Here is a 27,466-nt window from a genome sequence, read left to right as displayed (position 1 = left end):
ACGAGATCCATCAGAATCAGTGCATTATCATAGTTAAATATACATATTTGTTTCGTCTTCACTTTATCTGTTCAAACCCAGCTTAATGCAAGTGGAACTGAAACTGCTTCTGGAATGTTCTGTTTGATCGTGCACCATTTTCATTAGAAGTCTTGATGGTATATTCGTGTACCGAGCATCCATTTTGAACTTAGTTATGGAAAGCAATTATTTATTCAATTCTATCCAATTATCTATTCAATTAATTGTCATTTTTATGCACAGTCATACCATATACATGCTGTTATATTGGTTTTAAAATTATTGCCCAGTAAATTTTCACCGTAAAATCATTTGATTAATAGTTTAAACTATTGAAGAAAACAGGAAAACTAAAAACGTAATAAGCAAAGGGATGGATGTAAATATTAAAAAGTCACAAAAATGTTCTTTTTACTCACAAGTTTCTCTTGCTCCTTTCTTCTTTTGATCTCTTCCAGTTCTTTTCTTCTTTCCATGCGCTGCTTTGCTCGTTCCTCCATTGCTGAAAAATTATTAAGAATATTAGAGGAAGCACGAAAATTAATAATCTATCACTAGTGATTTGGTAATCACTAATAAAATTACACATGGCACAAAGCTGGGTGGGAGAGTGAGCTGTGAGTAGGATGCAGAGATCCTTCAGTGTGATTTGGACAAGTTGAGTGAGTGGGCAAATGAATGGCAGATGCAATATAATTTAGATAAATGCGAGATTATCCACTTTGGCGGCATAAATGGGAAGGCAGACAATTATCTGAATGGTCATAAATTACGAGAGGGGAGTGTGCAACGAGACCTGGGTGTCCTCGTACACCAGTCGCTGAAGGTAAGCATGCAGGTGCAGCAGGCAGTAAAGAAGACCTTCATAGCGAGTTGGCCTTCATAGCGAGAGGATTCGAGTGCAAGAGCAGGGATGTTTTGTTGCAATTATACGGAGCCATGGTGAGGCCACATGGAATATTGTGTGCAGTTTTGGTCTCATCTGAGGAAGGATGTTCTTGCTCTCGAGGGAGTACAATGAAGTTTGACCAGACTGATTCCTGGGATGGCAGAATGGACGTATGAGGAGAGATTGAGTCAGTTAGGATTATATTTGCTGGAGTTCAGAAGAATGAGGGGGGAATTTCATAGAAACCAATAAAATTCTAACAGGACTAGACAGGGTAGATGCAAGAAGGATAGTCCCAATGGTGGGGATTCCATACCAGGGGTCGCCGTTTGAGGATACGGGGCAGACAATTTAGGACTGAGATGAGGAGAAATTTCTTCACCCAGAGAATGGTGAGCCTGTGGAATCCGTTACCACAAAGAAGTTGAGGCCAAAACATTGTATGTTTTCAAGAAGCAGTTATATACAGCACTTGAGGCAAAGGGGGATAAAAGGATATGGGGGGTGGGGGGAAGGCAGGATTGGGCTATTGAGTTGGTTCATCAGCCATGATCATAATGAATGGTGGAGCGGCTTGAAGGGCCGAACGAAATCCACCTGCTCCTATTTTCTATGTATGACATCATACAATACAACTGTTTCCACACTTTTTAAAAATTAAGATCACATACAAAAATATTACTGACTTAATGTGTTTGGGGCGGTACGGTAGCACAGTGGCTAGCACTGTTGCTTCACAGCTCCAGGGTCCCAGGTTCGATTCCTGGCTTGGGTCACTGTCTGTGCAGAGTCTGCACATTCTCACTGTGTATGTGTGGGTTTCCTCCGGGTGCTCCGGTTTCCTCCCACGGTCGAAAGATGTGCGGGTTAGGTGGATTGGCCATGCTAAATTGCACTTTGTGACCAAATAAGGTTAGCTGGGTGTGGTAGTCTGAATTAGAGGTATTACGGTACCCTGTAATGCTGTAAGACCATTGGTGTAGGAGGTACTGTTTTCATTGGTTAAGCCTGTCTGCTGGTTCCGCCCAGTAAGGCGGAGTATAAGAGCCGCTTTCTCTAACTGCGCTGCTGGGGGAAACATCTAGTGTAATAAAGCCTTCAATTGTCTCCAACCTCGCTTCTGGAGTTATTGATCGAGCATCAATTTATCACACTAGATTTTAAAGAATGGAGCTCTGAATCAAGCTGGAGTGTCTGCAACTCAGCCCCCATGCAGTAAACTCAGCGGCAACTTTCAAGCACTAACTGGTGTGTTTCAATGGATATCTCAGGACGGCCACAATTACACCCACGGAGGACCAGAAAATGCAAGTTCTGCACTCGAGGGTGAGCCCAGAGATCTACACTCTCATCGAGGACGCGGACAATTTTGAGGCCGCAATGAATCTGCTGAAAGGACACTATATTCGCCCTGTAAACCAGGTCTACGCCCGACATCTACTAGCGACGAGGCGACAAACCCCTGGGGAGTCGCTGGAGGAGTTCTATTGTGCGCTCCTGGTGTTGGGGAGGAACTGTAACTGCCTGCAAGTTTCGGCCAGAGACCACACAGAACCTTTGATCCGGGACGCATTTGTTGCAGGTATGCTGTCCTCCCAAATCCGCCAGCGATTGCTGGGGAAAGAGACACTAGGCCTCAAGGAGGCACGGGCCCTTGCTAGCTTCCTGGATGTGGCCTCCCGAAACGCCCGCGCTTACGTCCCCAACCGCGCGGCAGCCCCTTGGGCATCGTGGAACCCCCCCCCCCCCCCCCCGCGACCGACTCTGATGCATCCCCCATCAAGCTTGTGCTGCGAGACTGCCAGGCAACCCCGGGGGGCCCCGCTGCTATTTTTGCGGGTAAACCAAGCACCCCCGACAGCGCTGTCCGGCCTGCTCATCCCTCTGCAAAGGATGCGGCAAAAAGGGCCACTTCGTGGCGGTATGCCAGACCCGGGCGGTCGCTGCGGTCTCCGGAGGCAAATCGGGACCGCCACCACAACCCTCTCCACGGGTCAGGTGCGGCCAGCGGGTGCCGCCATCTTCCTCCTTCAGGGCCACGTGTGGCTTCCAGGTGCCGCCATCTTGTCTCTCGGAAACCACGTGTGATGGATCGGCGCCGCCATCTTGTGCACCCCCAGCCATGTGCAACCAGTGGGCGCCGCCATCTTGGCTGGACTCTCAGGACCCCGACTCGGATGACCACACACCGCCCGAGGAGAACATCCAACTTCTGCCACGACTAGCCTCGGTGACCCTGGACCAGTCTCGGCCCGGAACACTCTCGACTGCAACGACGACCGTGCTCATCAATGGGCATGAAACATCCTGTCTGATCGACTCTGGGAGCACAGAGAGCTTCATACACCCCAACATGGTAAGGCGCTGTTCTCTCCCCGTTCACCCAGTTAACCAAAAAGTCTCCCTGGCTTCTGGGTCTCATTTAGTAGAAATCAAGGGGTTCTGCACAGCGAACCTCACGGTCCAGGGAAGGGAGTATAAAAATTACCGGCTCTACGTCCTTCCCCACCTCTGCGCTGCCACACTCCGAGGGTTAGATTTTCAATGCAACCTCCAAAGCTTAACCTTTAAATTCGGCGGCCCTATACATCTCCTCACTGTCTGCAGCCTCGCGACCCTCAAGGTCGATCCGCCTTCCCTGTTTGCGAACCTCACCCCGGATTGCAAACCCGTCGCCACCAGGAGCAGACGGTACAGTGCCCAGGACCGGAACTTTATTAGGTCGGAGGTCCAGCGATTACTGAGGGAAGGTGTCATTGAGGCTAGCAACAGTCTCTGGAGAGCTCAAGTAGTGGTTGTAAAGACCGGGGAGAAGCATAGGATGGTCATCGATTATAGCCAGACCATCAACAGGTATACGCGGCTTGACGCGTACCCTCTCCCCCGCATATCCGATCTGGTCAACAGGATCGCACAATACAAGGTCTTTTCCACGGTGAATCTAAAGTCCGCCTTGCACCAGCTCCCCATCCGCCCTAGCGACCGCAAATACACTGCTTTCGAAGCAGATGGGTGGCTCTACCACTTTCTAAGGGTTCCCTTCGGTGTCACTAATGGAGTCTGTCTTCCAACGAGAGATGGACTGAATGGTTGACCGGTACGGTTTGCGGGCCACGTTTCCGTACCTCGGTAATGTCACCATCTGCGGCCAAGTCCAGCAGGACCACGACACCAACCTCCGAAAATTCCTCCACACCGCAAAAATCCTTAATCTCACATATAACAAGGATAAATGCGTGTTCAGCACTGACTGTCTAGCCATCCTCGGCTACGTAGTGCATGATGGAGTTACAGGCCCAGACCCTGAACGCATGCGCCCACTCATGGAGTTCCCCCTCCCTCACTGCTCCAAGGCCCTGAAACGCTGCCTGGGATTTTTCTCTTATTATGCCCAGTGGGTCCCCAACTATGCGGACAAGGCACCCCCGCTAATCCAATCCACGGTTTTTCCCCTGTCGACAGAGGCCCGCCAGGCCTTCAGCCGCATCAAAGCGGACATCGCAAAGGCCATGATACACGCCATCGACGAGTCCCTCCCCTTCAAAGTGGAGAGCGACGCATCCAACGTAGTTCTGGCGGCCACCCTCAACCGAGCGGGCAGACCCGTGGCCTTCTTTTCACGCACCCTCCACGCTTCAGAAATCCGCCATTCCTCAGTTGAAAAGGAGGCCCAGGCCATAGTAGAAGCTGTGCGGCATTGGAGGCATTACCTGGCCGGCAGGAGATTCACTCTCCTCACTGAACAATGGTCGGTGGCCTTCATTTTCGATAATGCACAGCGGGTCAAGATAAAGAACGACAAGATCTTACGGTGGAGGATTGAACTCTCCACCGACAACTATGAGATCTTATATTGTCCCGGGAAGCTAAACGAGTCTCCTGATGCCCTATCCCGCGGCACATGTGCCAACGCACAAGTGGACCGGCTCCGAGCCCTCCACGAGGACCTCTGCCACCCGGGGGGGGGGAGGTCACTCAATTCTTCCATTTCATTAAAACCTGCAACCTGTCCTACTCCATCGAGGAGGTCAGGACAGCCACCAGGAACTGCCAAGTCTGCGTGGAGTGCAAGCCACACTTCTCCAGGCCAGAGAAAGCGCACCTGACAAAGGCTTCCCGTCCCTTTGAACGCCTCAGTATGGACTTCAAAGGGCCCCTACCCTCCACCGACCGCAACACGTACTTCCTGAACGTGATTGACGAGTACTCCCGGTTCCCATTCGCCATTCCCTACCCCGACATGACCGCAGCCACCGTCATAAAAACCCTCCACAGTATCTTTACGTTGTTCGTTTTCCCCGCCGACATACACAGCGATAGGGGGTCCTCCTTTATGAGCGACGAACTGCGTCAATTCCTGCTCAGTAAGGGCATTGCCCCGAGCAGGACGACCAGTTACAACCCCCGGGGAAATGGACAGGTAGAGAGGGAGAACGGAACCGTCTGGAAGACCGTCCTACTGGCCCTACGGTCCATGAATCTCCCAGTTTCCCTTTGGCAGGAGGTCCTCCCGGATGCCCTCCACTCCATCTGGTCACTGCTGTGTACCACGGCCAACCAAACACCTCACAAACGTCTCCTTGTCTTCCCTAGGAAATCTTCCTCCGGAACCTCGCTCCCAACCTGGCTGGCAGATCCTGGACCCACCCTGCTACGCAAACACGTGCGGGCGCACAAGTCGGACCCATTGGTCGCGAGGGTCCATCTCCTCCATGCTAACGTGGCGTACCCCGACAGCCGACAGGATACGGTCTCCCTACGGGACCTGGCGCCCGCTGGATCCCCACACACCAATCCCACTCTCCCTCCCACCGGCGCACCCCACAGCCGCCCCCTTCCCAGGTGGATCGGTCCTCCCACCGGTCCCGTCTAGGGGTGATGAAGCTGCCGAAGAAGCCAAAGCCACGCTCCCGCAGCCACAGATGCCCGAGCCGGCGCCTGCATCACCACCGAAGCTACGACGATCGCAGAGGACGACCAGGGCCCCCAATCGATTAATTGCTTCATTCTGAACTGTAAATAAATTTTGTAAATAGTTGCGATGTAACGAGGCAAAACCACTGTACTGATGTAGACCGGGTACCTCCATAACCTTAACCTCTACCACTGTGTAATGTGAGGCCACCACCCCCGCCAGACTCTTTTTTTTTTTAACAGGCGGTGAATGTGGTAGTCGGTATTAGAGGTATTACGGTACCCTGTAATGCTGTAAGACCATTGGTGTAGAAGGTACTGTTTTCATTGGTTAAGCCTGCCTGCTGGTTCCGCCCAGTAAGGCGGAGTATAAGAGCCCGTGTCTCCCCAGCAGCTGCCTTTTGTAACTGTGCTGCTGGGGGAAACATCTAGTGTAATAAAGCCTTCAATTGTCTCCAATCTCGCTTCTGGAGTTATTGATCGAGCATCACTGGGGTTACGGAGATGGATGGAGGTGTGGGCTTAAGTAGGATGCTCTTTCCAAGGGTTGGAGCAGATTCGATGGGCCAAATGGCCTCTTTCTGCACTGTAAATTTTATGATTCTATGTACAGTACTCGATTACTGAAACTACAGAAACAATTACATCACCAAATCAGACCATTTGACCTGGCAAGTCCAGGTTGCTGACTAGCTTTCACATGAACACAAATTCTAATTCCGCATGCTTACTAAAGAGCACCTTGTTCTCAACTAAATTGACCATCATTGACAATCATTACTAGATTAATCAGTTCCATCCAAAATTAATTTTTACTGAGTCATACTAAGCCTTTTGTGGTTGGATCCATTGTTTCTATTTTGGCGAGTAATTTCTTCTGTATCGCATGTGTAATCTTTCCATAATCAACGTGGTGTTAGAAAAATAGTCAACCAGCATCTGCTTTGGCAGTCAGGATCTATCAGAGAACGGGCCATTTTCAATCTGGCAATATGTAATGAAATTTTCCCTATGCAGCTAACTTTGGGAGAGTCAAGTGTCTGCCTTCTCTCCTGAAGTTCTCATTTTGCTGCATGCAATTCCATAGCTGCTGCCCTTCAGTATCTTAACCTAGTAGCCATTCATCATAGGGATCTGAGACTGAAATACCAGCAGGCACAGCTGAGAAAAAAACAGCTGAACCAGATGTGACACTTACTCAATGTCCATTCAGGAGAGGAAAGCTTAACAGAAATTGTTCCCTCTCATTTAATCTAATGATATGGAAACCAACTGTAGCATGATTAACTGCTCAGAAATGTATAGAGCATAATTGTTTTCCCTTATTTCGAGTTTGAATTTTAAGCACAACTTACACTTATGTGCTACTAAATAGGATAAAACACTTAAGTCAGTTTCCATGGCTAGATTTTTCCCGGAACACATCACCAGCCTGTCACCAGAAGTTTTAACTTGAGGGGCATCACTCTGCATCAAGCATGACTGATAAAGGGACTTTCCCGCTTGAGGGACTCTCTTGTTTGCCATAGGTGTAGGATTTAGGGCTGTTTAGCACAGGGCTAAATCGCTGGCTTTGAAAGCAGACCAAGGCAGGCCAGCAGCACGGTTCAATTCCCGTAATAGCCTCCCCGAACAGGCGCCGGAATGTGGCGACTAGGGGCTTTTCACAGTAACTTCATTTGAAGCCTACTTGTGACAATAAGCGATTTTCATTTCATTTCATTTACAAGTTGATAATCATGTTGCTGTTATGTTTACGGGGGTTTTACTTTTACTCACAGTATAGGCAAAGAATAATCAGGTTGCCACACTGTAGGTTACTTAACCAGTTGTCAGTTTATTGCAGAGGTCTTGCTTGCTCACAGTCTAAGATGGAAGAGAGGGAAAATCTAATATTGTCACCATGTAATCATGTGACATACTAAAGTAAGTAAGTACAGTTGCCATGGTCCCAGATGACCAGACTGCTTTCCCCTTTGAGGATCACCATACCCCAGGTGAGAGGCAAGGTTGAGAAATAGACCTTTCATGAATAATGTCAGCCGGCACAGGAATTGAACTCAAGTTGTTGGCTTCACTCTGCATCACGGACCAGCTTGTCCAAACAACTGAGCTAAACAGGTGCCCACTGGTTTACAAAGAGACATTGGTTACAAGACATTACAGTTATGAATGCACATTGTGTCATCATGTCTTGGAATGAACCCAGAGCTTCGAATTCGAGGTTGGGAAACTACCCACTGCACCACAAGACCTCCTATAGCACAACTAAATATATTACACGAAGAAAAAAAAGTCAACTAAAGTCGCAGTAATGTATAGCTTGCAGGTGAGCGACAGCAGAGGCAAAGGGCCCACTAAAAGCATATTAAATGACTTGGATCGCTACGACTAGCATTGGAAAGCATTGCATACCTTTGACAATTGGGTGAGGTGAAATCAAATTAGAGTTGCTACAGGCTCTGAAACAACTGAATTCCTCAGCCGACGAAGGATTTGTAAATCTAAGAATTTTAACAAATAATTTATTTTAGTAAATTGTAAAACAGGAGGGAGAAATCTCTCAACAATGGCAACATCATATTGCATCAATGCACAGAATATTCAATTAAATTTTGCATTTTACTAATTAATGAAATTCGATATAACAGATTCCTGGTTCTCAGGTGCAGAAAACACTCAAATACTTTCTGCAATGTAAAGCTGTTCTTCCATACACAGATGCAACTAGATTTTTTAAAGACTTTCTAGAGGACTTTAAAAAAAATATCATCCTCTGAAATTTCTTCAAGTTAATGCACCTAGAATTTGCACTGGGGTTTCACACTGGCAGATCTTAGGGGCCAGTAAAGAGATGACTAAAGAATGCCATTTAAGCATTGCTTCATGTTTTATTGCTGAAATTGTGGTGGGTGATTCTCCCCTATTATAATATTAAAGTTCTGAATGGTATGCAGTCCATCATTTACAACATTTTAACAAGAAGCACAGTTTTAGTAGATCAATATACTTATGGTTGTTGGTTTTGGAGGGGTATGTTTTTGTAATATGCATCTCTGTAAATAAACATTTATACGGTGTGTAAAGATTGGCTCCACTTCTATCCCTTACCATCTGGATATCTGAAATAGGCAATTAGTACCCATTTATATATAAAATGCAAATTCCAAAAATCAACGTTCCAATGGCCTTTAATATGCACCCACTTGACTTCCGGTTGCGGAGCTAAGTCGCACATTTGGCGGCTCCCGCAAAAACTGACTTTTGGGCTCTTTTCAGGGCCCCCAACGGGACTTTTTCGACGTTTCCCGGTGTGGGAAGGAGATTACAACAATTCCCCGATAGTATATGGCTTTTACCAGGAGCGGGGAGACTAAAAAGGTGGTGGTGGACCCGAAGAAGGTGCGAGGGAAGAAGAACAAAATGGCGGCGGGCGGAGGCCAGGCAGCATGGATGCAGCGGGCGCAGGAGCAACAGGAGGGTATCCAGCGCTGCTTCAGAGAGATTAAAGCGGACCTGCTTGAGCCGATGAACGCTTCTATTGATAAGCTGCTGGAGACACAGACGGCCCAGGGGGAGGCGATCCGCGAGGCCCGACAAAAGATCTCCGACAACGAGGATGAGATCTTAGGCCTGGCGGTAAAGGTGGAGGCGCACGAGGTGCTCCACAAGAAATGGCAGGAGCGGTTCAAGGAGATGGAGAATCGGTCGAGGCGGAAGAATCTGCGGATTCTGGGCCTCCCGGAGGGGCCGGACATGGGGGCCTATGTGGTCACCATGTTGAACTCGCTGATGGGAGCGGGGTCCTTCCAGGGGCCCCTGGAGCTGGAAGGGGCCCATAGAGTGCTGGCGAGGAGGCCCAAGGCTAACGAGCCTCTGCGGGCGGTGCTGGTGCGGTTTCATTGGTTCGCTGATCGGGAATGTGTGCTCAGGTGGGCCAAGAGGGAGCGGAGCAGCAGGTGGGAGAACGCGGAGTTTCGAATGTACCAGGACTGGAGTGCGGAGGTGGCGACGAGGAGGGTTGGGTACAATCGAGCGAAGGCGGTGCTGCACAGGAAGGGGGTGAAGTTTGGCATGTTGCAGCCGGCGCGACTGTGGGTCACCTACAAGGACCGGCACCATTATTTTAAGTCTCCGGAGGAGGCGTGGGCCTTTGAAAAGGCCGAGAAGTTGGACACAGATTGAGGGTCGGGATGGGCGTTTGGGGACTGCGGTTGATATGTTACTTTTTGAGGGGGGGTCCTTTGCCCTTGGTTTCTTTTTCTTTGTGTTTTTCTCTTTCTGGTCGGTGAGGGTGGTTAGGGCGGGTTGGGCACTGTTCTGGTTGGGTTGGTCGGGCGGTCTCTTGGAGGGGGGTAAGCAAATGGAACAGGTGTGGTTGGCCGGCGGTGAGTTGGGGCCCCACGGGGGAGGGGGAGGCCTGAGTCGGGGGGGTGAGGGGACTGGGCCTGTTAAAGGAACTGCGTCAGAGGTGGCGGGGCTGGGTAGGTGGAAAGCGCGGGCTTTTTCCCGCACTAAAGACTGGAGGGGGCGGGGCCAGGGCGGGGAAGCGAGGGTTGTTTCCTGCGCTTAGGATGGAAGGGGGAGGGGGGAGAGCAGGGGGAGGGGGAGAGCCTGTGGATGGGGAACGGAAGAGGAGGGTGTGTCACACAATGGGAGGAGTCGAAGGAGAGGCGGGAGTGGCCGGGGTCAGCAGGAGTCAGCTGACTTGCGGAAGTGCAATGGGGGGAGTAAAACAGCTAGGATAGGTCCTAGCTGGGGGCGGGGAATCGAGTTGCTGCTGCTATGATCAAGGGGGAGCTGGAGCGAGTGGGGGGTGTCGTGACGGGGGTCTGCCGCCGTGGGGAACGGGCCGGCGTGGTGCTGGTGCGTGGCTGGCCGAGGGGTTATGGCTAGTCGGCGGGGAGGGGGGAGCGTAGCCCCCTGATCCGGCTGATAACCTGGAATGTAAGGGGTCTGAATGGGCCGGTCAAGCGGGCCCGCGTGTTCGCGCACCTGAAGGGGCTGAAGGTGGATGTGGTTATGCTCCAGGAGACACACCTGAAGGTGGCAGACCAGGTAAGATTGAGGAAAGGGTGGGTAGGTCAGGTGTTTCATTCGGGGCTGGATGCCAAAAATCGAGGGGTGGCGATCTTGGTGGGAAAGAAGGTGTCATTCGAGGTGTCGAGCATTGTGGCAGACAATGGCGGTAGGTACGTAATGGTAAGTGGTAAGCTGCAGGGAGAGAGGGTGGTACTGGTCAATGTGTATGCCCCGAATTGGGACGATGCCGGTTTTATGCGGCGCATGTTGGGTCGGATCCCAGACTTGGAAGTGGGGGGCCTGATAATGGGGGGAGACTTTAACACGGTGCTGGATCCGGCACTGGATCGCTCCAGGTCTAGGAAGGGTAGGAAGCCGGCGGCGGCTAGAGTGCTGAGGGGGTTTATGGACCAGATGGGAGGGGTGGCCCTTGGAGATTTGCAAGGCCGGGGGCTAGGGAATTTTCATTCTTCTCACATGTCCATAAGGCTTATTCCCGAATCGACTTTTTTATTTTGAGCAGGGCGCTGATAGCGAGTAGAGGATACCGAGTATTCGGCGATAGCCATTTCGGACCACGCCCCGCATTGGGTGGACTTAGAGCTGGGGGAAGAGACGGACCAGCGCCCGTTGTGGCGCTTGGAGGTGGGGCTGTTGGCGGACGAGGAGGTATGCGAGCGGGTCCGAGGAAGTATAGAGAAGTACCTGGAGGCCAACGATAACGGGGAGGTCCGAGTAGGGATGGTATGGGAGGCGCTGAAGGTGGTGGTTAGGGGAGAGCTGATCTCCATTAGGGCCCACAAGGAGAGGAGGGAGCGGGGGGGGGGAGAGGGAGAGGCTGGTGGGGGAGATGGTGAGGTTAGACAGGAGGTATGCGGAGGTGCCCGAGGAAGGATTGTTGAGGAAGTGGCGCAGCCTCCAGGCCGAATTCGACCTGGTGACCACCAGGAACGCGGAGGTGCAGTGGAGGAAGGCCCAGGGGGCGATTTACGAGTATGGGGAAAAGGCAAGCCGGATGCTGGCGCATCAGCTTCGGAAGCGGGACGCAGCTAGGGAGATCGGGGGAGTTAAGGACAGGGGAGGGAGTGTGGTGCAGAGTGGGGTTGGCATCAATGGGGTCTTCAGGGACTTTTATGAGGAATTGTACCGGTCCGAGCCCCCACGGGAGGAGGGAGGGATGGGCCACTTCCTGGACCAATTGAGGTTTCTGAAGATGGAGGAGGGACTGGTGGCGGGATTGGGGGCCCCGATTGGGCTGGAGGAGCTGACCAAAGGGATAGGAGGCATGCAGGCGGGGAAGGCACCGGAGCCGGACGGTTTCCCGGTCGAATTCTATAAAAAATATATGGACCTGTTGGGCCCGTTGCTAGTTAGGACCTTCAATGGGGCAAGGGAGGGGGGGGGGGCTTTGCCCCCACCGATGTCCCGGGCACTGATCTCCTTGATCCTGAAGCGGGACAAGGATCCCCTGCAATGTGGGTCTTACAGACTGATTTTGTTGCTAAATGTAGATGCCAAGGTGCTGGCGAAGGTCTTAGCCACGAGGATTGAGGATTGTGTGCCGCAGATCTTCCACGAGGACCAGACGGGGTTCGTGAAGGGGAGGCAGTTGAACGCGAATGTGCAGAGGCTTTTGAACGTTATCATGATGCCGGCGAGGGAGGGGGAGGCGGAGATCGTGGTGGCGATGGACGCTGAGAAAGCCTTCGATAGGGTAGAGTGGGTTTACCTGTGGGAGGTGCTGAAGAGGTTTGGGTTTAGGGAGGGGTTTCTCAGGTTGTCAGGCTGCTGTATGAGGTCCCGATGGCAAGTGTGGCCACAAACAGGAGGAGGTCCGAGTACTTTTGGTTGCACCGGGGAACGAAGCAGGGGTGTCCCCGTCCCCCTGCTCTTCGCACTGGCGATTGAACTCCTGGCTATGGCACTGAGGGAGTCGAGGAACTGGAGGGGATTGGTGCGGGGTGGGGAGGAGCATATTGTGTCGCTCTATGTGGACGACTTGCTGCTATATGTGGCGGACCCGGTGGGGGGAATGCCGGAGGTAATGAGGATCCTTAGTGAATTCGGGGATTTTTCGGGGTACAAGCTCAACATGGGGAAGAGCGAGCTGTTCGTGGTTCACCCAGGGGACCTGAGAGGGGGATTGGCAAGCTCCCACTAAAAAGGGCGGAGAGGAGCTTCAGATATTTGGGGGCCCAGGTGGCCAGGAGCTGGGGGGCCCTGCATAGGCTTAATTTCACAAGGCTGGTGGAGCAAATGGAGGAGGAGTTCAAGAGGTGGGACGCGTTGCCGCTGTCCTTGGTGGGTTGGGTGCAGTCAGTTAAAATGACGGTGCTCCCAAGGATTTTGTTCCTGTTCCAGTGCCTCCCCGTGTTTATCCCGAAGGCCTTCTTTAGGCGGGTCAACAGGAGTAGAATGGGGTTTGTGTGGGCGCGAGGGACTCCGAGGGTGAGAAGGGTGTTCCTGGAGCGGAGTAGAGTTAGTGGGGGGCTGGCGCTGCCCAACCTCTGTGGGTACTACTGGGCCGCCAATGCGACGATGGTGCGCAAGTGGGTGATGGAGGGGGCTGCATGGAAGAGGCTGGAGATGGCGTCTTGTGTGGGTACGAATCTGGGGGCACTGGCAACGGCGCCGCTGCCGTTCCCTCCAAGGAGGTATACCACGAGCCCGGTGGTGGCGGCTGCCCTCAAAATCTGGGGGCAGTGGAGGCGGCACAGGGGGGAAGTTGGGCCTCGGTCTGAACCCCAATACAGGGGAACCACCGGTTTGTCCCAGGGAGAACAGATGGAGGGTTTTTGGGGTGGCACAGGGCAGGGATACGAAGGTTGGGGGACCTGTTTGTGGATGGGAAGTTCGCAAGCCTGGGTGAGCTGGAGGAGAAGTACGGGCTCCCCCCCCGGGGAACACCTTCAGGTACTTACAGGTAAGGGCGTTTGCCAGGCGGCAGATGGTGGAATTCCCACGGCTGCTGCCACACACAGTACAGGAAAGGGTGCTCTCGGGGGAGGGGGGTGGGTGGGAGTGGGGAAGATCTCGGAAACTTACCAGGTGATGCAGGAGGAGGAGGAGACCTTGGTGGTCGAGGTGAGAGGTAAGTGGGAGGAGTTGGGAGAGGGGTTGAGGAGGGGACATGGGCAGATGCCCTAAGGAGTGTGAACTCTTCCTCATCTTGCGCGAGGCTCAGCCTCACACAGTTTAAGGTACTGCACAGGGCACACATGACCGGGACAAGGATGAGCCGGTTCTTTGGGGGTGAGGACAGGTGAGTTAGGTGCTAATCACACCCATATGTTCTGGGCGTGCCCAGCGCTGGAGGAATTTTGGAAGGGGGTAGCGATGACGGTGTCAAGGGTGGTAGGATCCAGGGTCAAACCGGGCTGGGGGCTCGCAATATTTGGAGTCGCAGAGGAGCCGGGAGTGCAGGAGGCGAAAGAGGCCGGTATTCTGCCCTTTGCGTCCCTGGTAGCCCGGCGAAGGATTCTTTTTCAGTGGAAGGATGCGAGGCCCCCAAGTGTGGAATCCTGGATCAATGATATGGTGGGGTTTATTAAATTGGAGTGGGTGAAATCCGCCTTGAGAGGGTCGGTACAAGGGTTCTTTAGGCGGTGTTAACCGTTCTTAGACTTCCTGGCAGAAGGGTAGACATTGGCCAATGGCAGCAGCAACACAGGGGGGGGGGGTTTACTTTATTTTTGTTATTTACACTGGAGGGTCTGAGGGGTGTATATACCTGTTGTGTTAAGTCAATGTTAATGTTAATTTATTATTTATGTACAGGGGGGAGGGGGGTTTGGAGGGTTGCTTTTCTAGACTGTGTTTTGTACTTAACCCTGTTGGGTTCCTTTTTCATTTTGTTATTGATATTTTATGAAAACTTTAATAAAAATTATTTTTTTTTAAAAAAAATATGCACCCACTTGTGTCGTTGAAATATTATGGCACCCATTATATAGGTCAGAGAGGCAATGTACTGTTTACTTGAAAATTTAAAAAAACTTTAATGTTTGGAGTTAAACATGAAGAAATGCTGCCAAAAGATAACATCACCTGGATGTATGTACAGTAGTGCTTTTCATTATAGACTGGGCATTTCCAGATTGTCGGCTTCCATGAGGATTGGGCTCAGTTTGCACCTTTTGTACTGCATTACCAATTGCTGTAGTTATGGCTGATGCCAGTTTTGCCTCTTGTTGCAGTATTGTCAAGTGTTCATTATCCTGTAGCTCTGCAATTGTTCTCTGTTGTTCCTGAAGTTGCTTTTTTTGTTTCTCAATGAGTTGCTGTTGGAACTTGTGGCGATGTTCAAAATTGCCCTGAAAATGCTGGATCATTTTCCCTGCAGTGGGAGAGTTGGGTATTTGACTTCCCTGGTATAAGTTTGAGATTTTACTGGTATCTTGCACATGTGCTCTCTCCTCCGAGCTCAATGTGGCATGCTTGCGAGTAACTTGCCAAGCATACTTTGGGCTTGCAGCTCTGATCTGTTGAGTTTTGCTGATCTCTTTTGCCGGAGAATTGATTGGAGAAGGATCTTGTTTCTTCACTTCTTCCTGTGATTATTTTCGAAGTAGTGTTAAATATATTGTGAAATGTAAAGCTTGTACAAAAAAATGCTTTTTAATATGTATGAGTCATACTGCAAAATACACAGGGTCTGAAATTTCTGAAGCTCCGTGTCATTTGAAGCACACTGGAATGGGATGGTTCCCTGTTCGTATACACCAGCCCTGACCCTCATCCCTGATGATAAGGCATTTGGCATTTGCCATTTATGGCATTCCCTGTATTTCTGCCTTGGCAGGGGGAAGGTGGAGGAGATAGGGGATGTGGAATTTCAGAGAAGCAGGTGATGCTGCACCAGAGGGGGTCAGCGGTCAAGCTGTTTAGGGCTGAAGGTTAAAGATTTTTTTTAATTATCCATTTTGGAGTACTTGCCTAACTAATGGGAATTGATGACTGCAGACTTTAACACTTTGAACAGACAGCAAGTAAGAAGGAATTAGTGGAGACATTGTTCTGCCTTTTTTTGTTGCGGGCAAGCCTTTGTTTATGACTTGTGCCATGGATCTGCCTAGTAACAGCAGTAAAACAAATTTAACAAGGCATGATGGGATCTGACCTGCCCAGCAACGGTAGAAATCTACCTAGCAACAGCAGTAACACAAATATAACAAGGCATGATGGGATGCTATCTGCCCAGCAACAGGTGTCGGGTCTGCCCAGCAACAGGTAGAAATCTGCCTTGCGACAGCAGTAGCCAGCATTCAAAAGGCATGATGGAATATGATTTTAAAAGCAATGAGATGCAGGTGTCTAGACAAATGATATATAGTTGCCATCACGAAGAAGCTGAGTGGCAGTTACACCTAATAGCCACGAATGCCAGTTTTACATTTAACAGCCTGTGAGTCCAGTCCCTGATCTAACAGCCAAGAACCTAGGCTAGCATCCAAGTCTTAGAGCCATGACCGTGTAGAAACCTTTATAAAGGCAGTTTAAATATCTTTGCTCGTCAAAGAAAATATATTTCCCAGACTTGACTAACAGCACTGTATTGTGTGGTAACTAAAATCTGGATTTGACTGCTAGATTTACTTAATTTGGATGTTGTTTGGGGGAAAGGGACGTCTTAGAGAGTTCAGAGGTCATAGATACAGTTTGGAACAAGGGATAGGTTCTACATAAACTGTGTATGTGTTTAGTGATTCATATACTTAATTGTCCTAGAGTACTGTAGTCCTGTTTGTGTGTATTTATCTTTTCTTTAAGTTATTAAATAGTATTTAATAATAGTCACACAATGACTGGGCTGGTTATTCTCACTGTGGTTTCACTTAGCTCCACTCACCATTCCCAAACTAAAAGTATGCACCCCCACAACCTTGTTTCAAGTTGAGATACTCTTGCAGATACAATCAGTGTGGTTCGTGATACTTGGTTATTATGAAGAGAAAAAATGAAGGATTATACACACTTGTGCATTGGCCGTGGCAATTATTTGTGCTTTGTGATGGTATCAGACTAGAAGAAATGATGACGGACACTCACTGACAATTATCAGCAATAATGAAAACAATCTTTTCACACATGAAAATGTTTTAAAAATCTGAGCTTATGGAGCATTTCAACACATTACTGTTAAAATTCTGGCTCAAACATAATATAATATAAATACAAATTGCATCACTGAGCAGACTTCTGATCATTTAAATTACTAAGTTGTAAAACATATTAAAGCTGTAGTAAATTAATTAATTTGCAGTTATTCAATGAAATATAAGATCTAATAATAGTTTCTTCAAAAACTGCAAGTAAAACTGTGTAAACTTAACCCTATTTGGATTAATTTAGTACTTTACACTGGTTTAACTTCATACAAGTGCTAAGAATTAAACAACTAGATTATCCCCTTACCACTTCTTGAGCAAGATCAACTTGCTGTGTCTCACTTATGCATTTTGAGACTCTGCTGGAATCTGCTGACAATTTCCCTGAACATGCTGAGTCCAATAGTGCAACCATCTTTTGTTTTGTCTCCTCTTTTTTTGCCTCCAGCTCTCTCTTTTCTTTCTCAGCTTTACACCATAGTTGCCAGTTTGTGAAGCAGTAACTGAGCCTGTGTTTTCGGTTGCATTCTGTTGCAAGTTGTTTTTTTCTATGGACATTAGAGAGAGTGTGTTTTAATTCTTTCAATTTCATATAAATCTAATCTGGCTTCAATAAAAAGCCTATTTTAAATAAAGGAGCCAAATATTTTAAACAGTTGGGGAAATTACCTTATGGTGCTGTTACCAGTTTTATGGGGTGCTGGGGGAAGAGCAGTAGGGAGAAATATTAATTTAAATTTAAACCAAGCTGTTTTAGTGAAAAAAGCATTTTAATGTGAAACTCTTGATTCACTGCTTGAAATTATTTCCACTATTAATCACTGGTTGTTTACCCCAATGTTGCATTATTCGAAATATCCTCAGAGAACAAACTAATCTATAATTATGCAGCTAGGGGAAATTCTATTAAAAACTGTTACATGCCTGCCACTATACTCTCCTGAAATTCTCATGGAACCAAAATGAAACTACAATGCAATAGCATAAAATTTCAAGTGATGACCATTAATGGGCCCGTAACTTCCTGATTCCCAGTGTTGGGTATAAGAGTATCCAGCAATTGCGCCGGGAACCACCTGACAAAGTCATTAAAATTGCTAAATTAGTTAATACATTAATAGTTACTCTGGAAAAAGTTAAAGGAAATAAAACCGTTTCTAATTTCAGCTTAGCTATCTTACATATCCAGATTGATTCCTTCAGTTCTTGCCCCACACTCACAACCTTCCCCTTCCTCTAATTAAGCACCCACCGCCCCCACTTGACTGGACCTCCCTTGAACCGACCCGCCCTGGCCGGACCAACACACCCGCTACTCTAGGTTTTGATCAAGATAATATAAGGGTGAAAAACTTTAGATATGTAGAGGAAGTAGAAGCATTGGAAATTAAGAAGAAATTTGATGGAACTGCAAAATTAAGAAAGGATAATAAAAGGAAATAAGGAAAAACAATTTGCACTGATCAGTGAGTGTATTGATAACTTAAATAAATATTTAATATCACAAAGAATAAAAGGAAAGTTTCGGAAAGGGTTTTGTGCAAAAGGTTATTAAGACATGGCATGTTCTACCAGGAAATATACTGATATCAGCATGCATAATAACTTTTAAAAGGGAAGTGAACAACTAATTTTAAAAAAGAAATTAAGCTGATAGCTATTTTAAAGACCAGGCACAGGCATGATGGACTAAGTGACCATCCAGTGCGCTTGAAAGCTGTATGGTTTCAATGTCAAGATCAATCAAGATATATTTGGATACATATTATCCATAAATTGGTTTCCAAATAGGTGAACATGTTGGGACTTAGTTATGCACAAGAAGGATGAAGTTATTCATTCTGCAGGTGGCTACATACCTAACCAGTAGAAAGCAAGCTGAGAACAAAGTGGTCACTGGACATGAGTGCCAGTATTATAGTTGAGCATGACTTCCGGTTGTGACCATGGAGTGAGTGGTCACACACAGGGCAGCTCCTACTTAAAAGCACAGAAAGGAGCACTTTTCACCCGATACTGGGTGGAATTTTGATGAAAAGGCGTAGGTGAATGTAGGAGGGAGCATTTTCTGCAGCAGCCACCGTAAGCATGCAGGCAGGGGAAGGACTGATGCAAGCTGGAAGGCCCCAGATGGAGAAACTGATGACGTTTATTAAAGACAAATTCTGCCGGCAGAGGAAGGAAATGCATGAGGATCGCTCAAAAGGCCATCGAAGGAGCTGTGGCACCCTTGAAGAGTTGTTTGGAACAGGTGGAGAAGTGTCTGGAGGTGCAGGGGTTACAGATTCAGGAAATCGAAGGAGTGATCTCAGACCACAGTGATCATATGGTGGCTCTGGAGGCGGAGCTCTTAGGGGACCCGTGTAAAACGTTGAGGGCAAAGGTGGAGGAGCGGGAGAATGCCTTGAGAAGCCAGAACCTGCGAATAGTGGGCCTGCCTGAAGGAGTGGAAGGTGTGAGTGCCACGAGGTACGTCTTGAAGATGCTGGCGGGGCTGGTGGCAGAAGGGATGCTAGATAATGCACCTGAAGAGGATCGAGCGCATAGATCCCTGAGGCAGAAGCCTAGAGCTGGGGAGCTGCCGCGGGCGGTGATCGTGAGACTCCACACATTTGTGGAGAAAGAGAAGATTCTGCGATGGGCCAGGGAGAAGCATACCTGCGACAGAGAAGAGAATAACGTCTGAATTTATAAGGACATTGGAGCCGAGTTGGCAAAGCAGCGGGCAGGCCTCAACAAGGCCAAGGCGGTGCTGTACCGGCAGCAAATCAGGTTTGGGTGGTCTACCCGGCGAAATTATTGGTGACGTTCGGAGCCGGGAGTATTATTTTGAGACCCCAGAAAGGGCCGAAGACTTCATTAAGGAGCATAAACTGGGGGAGAACTGAATGGGCAATGCTTAGGAACCAGGGTGCTGGCACTTTGTAATGGTTGGGAGCATGTTTGAAGTGGGGGTAGGGATTGGGGGATTTTGGTTTTTATTTGGGGGGGGGGGGGTTTGCGGTTTAATTCTGAGATTATAAGGGGTTATAGGCGTGAAGAGTTTATGTGGGGATGGATGTTCCCATACCCCCCTCCTGTTTTATGGGACTGTTTGTGTTTAACATTTGTTTGTTTGCTTTTGAAGAAGGCTGCCTGGAGTTCAGGAGAAGTCCTTGGGTTGGGGAGGGTAAGGTCAGCAGGGAGCTTTCCTCCTTGAGTTGAGGAGTGGAGCGGGGGGTGGGGGGGGGGGGGGGGGGGGGGTTGTAATTGGGAGTTGCCTTTGGGCAGGGTCGGCCACGCTAACAGGTTATGCTGGTGAACGGAAGTGAGGTGGTAGGGGAGAAGACAGAGAGGGGTGGCCGGGAGGAGGGGGGAGGGGAGAAGGGGGCGGTTGTTGCGACGTGGCAGGGGCTGGGAGATGACATGGTCAGGGGCGGAGGAAGGGGCCACCTGGGATGGGCTAGGTATAGGGTGGAATTAAGGGGGCGGAGTTAAATAGGGAAGATGACAGACGGTAGAGGGGATTTGAGGCATGAGCCTCCGGTAAGGCTGGTAACGTGGAACGTCCGGGGACTGAATGGGCCGGTTAAAATCTCATGGGTGTTCACGCACCTCAGGTGCCTGAAAGCAGGGGTGGTCTTTCTGCAGAAGCACGTCCGTGTGAGGGACTAGGTTAGGTTAAGGAAGGGGTGGGTTGGGCAGGTTTTTCACTCGGGGTTTGATTTGAAATCGAGGGGAGTGGCAATTTTAATGAGCAAAAAAATGGGATCTGCGAGTGCGAAGGAGGTGAGGGATCCAGGTGGGAGATATGTGAATGGGATATTGGAAGGGGCACTGGTGGTGTTGGTAAATGTGTATGCCCCAAATTGGGATGATGTCGGTTTTATGAGGGGGCTGCTGGCAGTGATCCCAGATTTGGCCACGCACCAGTTGATCATGGGAGGAGATTTTAACTGTGTTGTGGAGCCGAGGGTGGATAGGTCGTGCCCCAGGTCGATGGGTAGGGTACGAATAGCGAGGGAACTGGGGGAGGGGTTATGGAGAGAATGGGTACGGTGGTCCCATGGCATTTTCAGGACCCTAGGGTGAAGGAAGTATTCCTTCTTTTCACACGTCCATAAGGTGTATTTGAGGATTGATTACTTTGTAGTGAGTCGGGAGATTTTGGTTGGGGTGGAGGGGGCAGAATATGCGGGAATAGTGATCTTGGACCATGCACCCCACTGGATGGAGATTCGGTTTATGGTCTCTCGTTTCAGGTTCTTCCACAAGGGGAAACATCCTTTCCACATCCGCATGATCCCTCCGGATTTTACATGTTTCAATCAAGTCACCTCTTGCATGTCTAAACTCCAGGTCGAGCCTATCCTGTCCAATCTTTTCTCATAAGAAAGCCTGCCCATTCCAGGTATTATTGTAGTAGCTTCTTTGAACCGCTTCCAACATTTACATCCTTCCTTAAATAAGGAGACTAATAGTGTACACAGTACTCTAGGTGTTTTTTTTTTTTTTAGAAAATACAGCACAGAACAGGCCCTTCGGCCCACGATGTTGTGCCGAACCTTTGTCCTAGATTAATCATAGATTATCATTGAATTTACAGTGCAGAAGGAGGCCATTCGGCCCTTTGAGTCTGCACCAGCACTTGGAAAGAGCACCCTACCCAAACTCAACACCTCCACCCAACACCAAGGGCAATTTGGACATTAAGGGCAATTTATCATTGGCCAATTCACCTAACCCGCACATCTTTGGACTGTGGGAGGAAACCGGAGCACCCGGAGGAAACCCACGCAGACACGGGAAGGACGTGCAGACTCCGCACAGACAATGACCCAAGCCGGAATCGAACCTGGGACCATGGATCTGTGAAGCAATTGTGCTATCCACAATGCTACCGTGCTGCCCTTAAGAACAAATAAATCTACACTATATCATTTTACCGTAATCCATGTACCTATCCAACAGCTGCTTGAAGGTCCCTAATGTTTCCGACTCAACTACTTCCACAGGCAGTGCATTCCATGCCCCCACTACTCTCTGGGTAAAGAACCTACCTCTGATATCCCTCCTATATCTTCCACCTTTCACCTTAAATTTATGTCCCCTTGTAATGGTGTGTTCCACCTGGGGAAAAAGTCTCTGACTGTCTACTCTATCTATTCCCCTGATCATCTTATAAACTTCTATCAAGTCGCCCCTCATCCTTCTCCGCTCTAATGAGAAAAGGCCTAGCACCCTCAACCTTTCCTCGTAAGACCTACTCTCCATTCCAGGCAACATCCTAGTAAATCTTCTTTGCACCTTTTCCAGAGCTTCCACATCCTTCCTAAAATGAGGCGACCAGAACTGTACACAGTACTCCAAATGTGGCCTTACCAAAGTTTTGTACAGCTGCATCATCACCTCACGGCTCTTAAATTCAATCCCTCTGTTAATGAACGCGAGCACACCATAGGCCTTCTTCACAGCTCTATCCACTTGAGTGGCAACTTTCAAAGATGTATGAACATAGACCCCAAGGTCTCTCTGCTCCTCCACAATGCCAAGAACTCTACCGTTAACCCTGTATTCCGCATTCATATTTGTCCTTCCAAAATGGACAACCTCACACTTTTCAGGGTTAAACTCCATCTGCCACTTCTCAGCCCAGCTCTGCATCCTATCTATGTCTCTTTGCAGCCGACAACAGCCCTCCTTACTATCCACAACTCCACCAATCTTCGTATCGTCTGCAAATTTACTGACCCACCCTTCAACTCCCTCATCCAAGTCATTAATGAAAATCACAAACAGCAGAGGACCCAGAACTGATCCCTGCGGTACACCACTGGTAACGGGGATCCAGGCTGAATATTTGCCATCCACCACCACTCTCTGACTTCTATCGGTTAGCCAGTTCGTTATCCAACTGGCCAAATTTCCCACTATCCCATGCCTCCTTACTTTGTGCAGAAGCCTACCATGGGGAACTTTATCAAATGCCTTACTAAAATCCATGTACACTACATCCACTGCTTTACCTTCATCCACATGCTTGGTCACCTCCTCAAAGAATTCAATAAGATTTGTAAGGCAAGACCTACCCCTCACAAATCCGTGCTGACTATCCCGAATCAAGCAGTGTCTTTCCAGATGCTCAGAAATCCTATCCTTCAGTACCCTTTCCATTACTTTGCCTACCACCGAAGTAAGACTAACTGGCCTGTAATTCCCAGGGTTATCCCTAGTTCCTTTTTTGAACAGGGGCACGACATTCGCCACTCTCCAATCCCCTGGTACCACCCCTGTGGTCTCACCAATGCCCTGTATAACTGAAGCATTACCTCCCTACTCTTGTGTTCAATTACGGTTGCAATAAATCATATTCTGTTGGCTTTCCCAATCACTTGCTGTGCTGAATTTTAATCTCTTGTGATTCATGCACTAGGACACCCATATCTCTCTGATATGTTTTTTAAATTTTCTTGCCCTTATGGACACTTCCACATTTTCCGACATTATACTCCACTTGCTTGATCTTTGCTCACTCACTTAACCTGTCAATATCACTTTGGAGCCTTCTTATGCTCTATTCACAACTTAGTATCGTACTTATATTTGTGTCGCCAGCAAATTTTGCAACCATACCTTCAGTCCCTTCATCCAAATCAATTATATTAATTGTAAAAGATTGAGGTGCCAGCACTGATCCCTATGGCACATCATTCATCACATTTTGCCAAACAGAAAATAACCCATTTATGTCTACTCTTGGTTAACTTGCTAATCTTCTATCCATGCCTATATGTTAACCCTACACGATGAGCTTTTATTTCCTGCAATAACATTTGATGTGGCACCTTATCAAATGCCTTTTGAAAATGTAAGTACAGTACATCCACCAGGTCCTCTTTATCGACAGCACATGTTACTTCTTTAAAGAACTCCAATAAATTAGTTAAACACAGCAGAATGCCATGTTGAGTCTGGCTGATTATCATGACTTTTTCCAAGTGCCTTGCTATAACATCTTTAATAATAGCTTCTTACATTATCTCTGTGACAGATGTTAAGCTAACTGGCCCATCATCTCCTGCATTCTGTCTCACTCCCTTTTTGAATAAAGGAGCTGTATTCACTTTTCCCCAATATAATGGAACATTCTCTGAATCTAGGAAATGTAAAAATTAAATCTAACGTATCAACTATCTCTCCAGCCATTTCTTTTTAAGACCTTAGGATGGAGTCCATCAGGATCTGGGAACTTGTCAGCCTACAGCTCCAACAATTTGTTCAATAACACTTCCTTGAGTTTCACCCTCCCTTCCATTTCCTAATTTGCAGATTTTTCTGAGACATTACTTATATCCTCTATAGTGAAAACCGATGCAAAGTACCTGTTTAATTCATCTACCATTTCCTTATTTTCCTTTGTTAATTCCCCAGACTCACAAGGACCAATGCTCGCATTGTTAATTATTTTCTTTTTAAAATAGCTATAGAAACTCTTGCTATCTGTTTTTATATTTCTAGCTAGTTTTCTCTCATACTCGGATTTTTCTATCTTTTAATCATTCTTCGCTGTTGATACTGTCTAACTTTTTTAGTTAACAATGGATGGTGAGTCCTCCCCTTGAAATTTTTCTTTCTTGTTGGAATGTATCTATTCAGTATATTCTGAAATATCTCCTTAAATGTCTGCCACTCCATCTCTACTGACTGTCCCTCAATCTAATTTGCTGGTTCACTTTAGCTAGCTCTGCTTTCATGCCCCCATAATTGCCCTATTTATGTTTTAAATACTATAGTCTTGGACCCACTGTTCTCTCCCTCAAACTGAATGTAAAATTCAATCATATAATGATCCCTGCTACCTCTGGGTGCCTTCATTAGGAGGTCATCAATTAACCTGATTTCTTTGCATATCACCAGGTCTAGTATAGCCTGCTCTCTGGTTGGCTCTAGAATGTGTTGTTCTAAGAAACTTTCCCCAAAACATTCCATGAACTCCTCATATAGGCTACCTTTGCCCATTTGATTTTCTCAGTTTATATGCAAACTAAAATCCCCCATGATCATCACTGTACCTTTCTGAGAAGCTCCTATTATTTCTTCCTTTATACTCTGTCCTGCTGTGTATTACTGTTAGGGGCCCTGGAAACTACTCCCACAAGTCACTTCTTGTATTATCATTTGTACTCAAACTGTTTCTACATCCTTGTTTCCTAAACTTAGGGCACCCTCTCTGTTGTGCGAATATCCATTATTAATTACTGAGCTATCCCTCCATCTTTTCCTAGCTTCCTGTCCTTTTTAATTGCCATGTACCCTTCAAGATGCAGGTCCCAATCTGTTATCCTGCAGCAAAGTTTCTAAAATGGCTATCAGATTATACTTTGTGCTATCAGTTCATCTGTTTTGCTTTGAATTCAATGTGCATTCAGATACAGCACCTTTAGTTTTGTCCTTATCTGCTAGTTTAGCCTGAGATTTATATCCTCTATCCCTTCCTGTCTCATTCTGTTTATCATTTCCCATATTGATACCTTTCTCTCTTGCCTTCTCTACTCTTGGATTTACCACAAATTCCGAAATTTTGATCCCTTTTCTTCATTAATTATAAACTCCTCTCTACTTCCCTATTTATGTGGTTCACTAGAACACCAGCCCCAACACAGTTCAGGTGTAGACCGTCCCAAAGGTACAGCTCCCATTTACTCCAGTACTAGTGCCAGTGCCTAGAAACTGAAGATCAGGCATGATCTAGAAGAATGGCAGCGCAGGCATGAGGGGCCATATGGCTTCCTCCTGGTCCTATTTCCTACGTTCCTACCCGACTCCCCAAAAACTCCCATTGACCTGACCATCCCACCAACCTGACCTGACTAGCCTCCAGCATCTAAAGGACTACTCCCCCCCCCCCCCCCCCCAACCCGACCACTCTTCCCTAACATGCTAACCTCAGATCACCTGACCAGATCTGACCTGACTAGCCCCTGACCTGACAACCCTCCCTGACCAGACCAGACTACCCTCACCCACTTGCCATCTCGCTCACCTGCCACATCACCCACCTGTCACCTCACCACCTGCCACCCTACCAAATTGCCTTACTCATCCTACCACTCTATCCAATCATCCATTCACTAACGTTCATCCATCACCTATTTACTAACATTCACACTGAACATTTAAACTTATCTAATGGCAGCTAGTGTCGTAAAAATGAGGTGTGGTTTCAGAACTGATTCCCTCTGCATGGATTCCTGCAGTGGGGGAGTTCTTCCGCATTGTGGATTGGAAGCCGAGCCTTTTTAAACGTACCCAGGTAAGTGGGTAATTTTCAGTCTGATTAATGTTGGACAAAGCGGTTCCGATGCTGATCGGATGATTTGGATCATCACGAATACAAGTGAATGAGTCAAATTCCATTTTTATTACACAGGAATCTGGAATTTTTAATCACTGTTTTCAGTAGAGTTCTATGATTCTACATTTTCCTTGGATACTAAGATAAAGGGTTAGATTTTCCACTAGGCTGCACTGGTTTTCTGAGTGCCATTCACTGAGAAAAGCCAAACTGGCACAAAATATTGCAGAATTTCAAGCGTAAACTATATTCAGTACAAATCGAGTTTACAGCATCTTTTGCTGTAGTTTAAGAAACATTATACTAGAAACTGGACCTGTACACAAAACTGACCATGCGCTCAAGTCAAATTAATTACCATTAACAGGGTTTCACTAATTGTGTCTATTTGTGAGCTTTTGAGGAGGCTTAGGATACGAATAGGCACGTTTGAAAAGCTTTAGAATATATATTTTATTGTACCAAGACGCTGACTGCTGTACACAATATAAATTGTAAATGATTTTGTACATTATTAGTCATTTAAAAAAACAGGAAACTCACAGGTTGTGGACTGGGTATTGATGATTAAACTGCACCAAGTAACCACTCTTTTATATCAAGGAATATTTTTTAAAGTTTTTAAAAATAAATTTAGAGTACACAATTCCAATCAAGGGGCATTTTTGCATGGCCAATCCACCTATCCTCCACATTTTTTTGGGTTGTGGGGGTGAGATCCACACAGGCACGGGGAGAATGTGCAAACTCCACACGGACATTGACCTGGGGCCGGGATCGAACCCTGGTCCACTCCGCCGTGGGGCAGCAGTGCTAACCAATGCACCATCATGCCGTCCAAAATATTTTTTTTAATTGAAAATTATTTTTTAAGTTATAGTCTAAAGCACTATCCTGGTTCATGGCTGATATTACATTTTGCACAATGCAATTAGACTTGAGCGGAAGCTTGAGAAAAAAAACTTCAAAAAGCATCAATTCATCCAAAAAAAGGAAACTCTGCTCTGATGTGATTAATTCTTGAAGAAATAATGATTGGTTTTCCTACTAAACACGCGCAGTAAAATCCCTGTTGCACCATTAAGTGGGTTTATACTACACAAAGTCAACTTGAGAATATTTTCCATCTCATATGCTTGCCTTCTGTAGAATGAATCAGAAACAACCTGGACTACAGAT

General features: G+C 47.6%; 1 protein-coding gene across 3 annotated transcripts in view; it reads right to left on the bottom strand.

The window, feature by feature from the left end:
- Positions 1 to 27,466, bottom strand: part of ccdc191 (coiled-coil domain containing 191) — an 85,796-nt gene that overhangs the window by 16,707 nt on the left and 41,623 nt on the right. For all 3 annotated transcript variants that reach the window (XM_072514052.1, XM_072514053.1, XM_072514054.1), the window contains exons 9-12: positions 17,261 to 17,501; positions 14,894 to 15,396; positions 8,240 to 8,328; positions 441 to 523 (exon numbers count right to left, since the gene is read on the bottom strand). In XM_072514052.1, the coding sequence (XP_072370153.1) occupies positions 441 to 523; positions 8,240 to 8,328; positions 14,894 to 15,396; positions 17,261 to 17,501 (916 nt within the window). The remainder of the gene's footprint in view (positions 1 to 440; positions 524 to 8,239; positions 8,329 to 14,893; positions 15,397 to 17,260; positions 17,502 to 27,466) is intronic.

The sequence above is a fragment of the Scyliorhinus torazame genome, chromosome 8 (assembly GCF_047496885.1).
Source record: "Scyliorhinus torazame isolate Kashiwa2021f chromosome 8, sScyTor2.1, whole genome shotgun sequence".
In the NCBI taxonomy this organism is placed as follows: Eukaryota; Metazoa; Chordata; class Chondrichthyes; order Carcharhiniformes; family Scyliorhinidae; genus Scyliorhinus; species Scyliorhinus torazame.
This window is presented reverse-complemented; position numbering and strand designations above follow the sequence as displayed.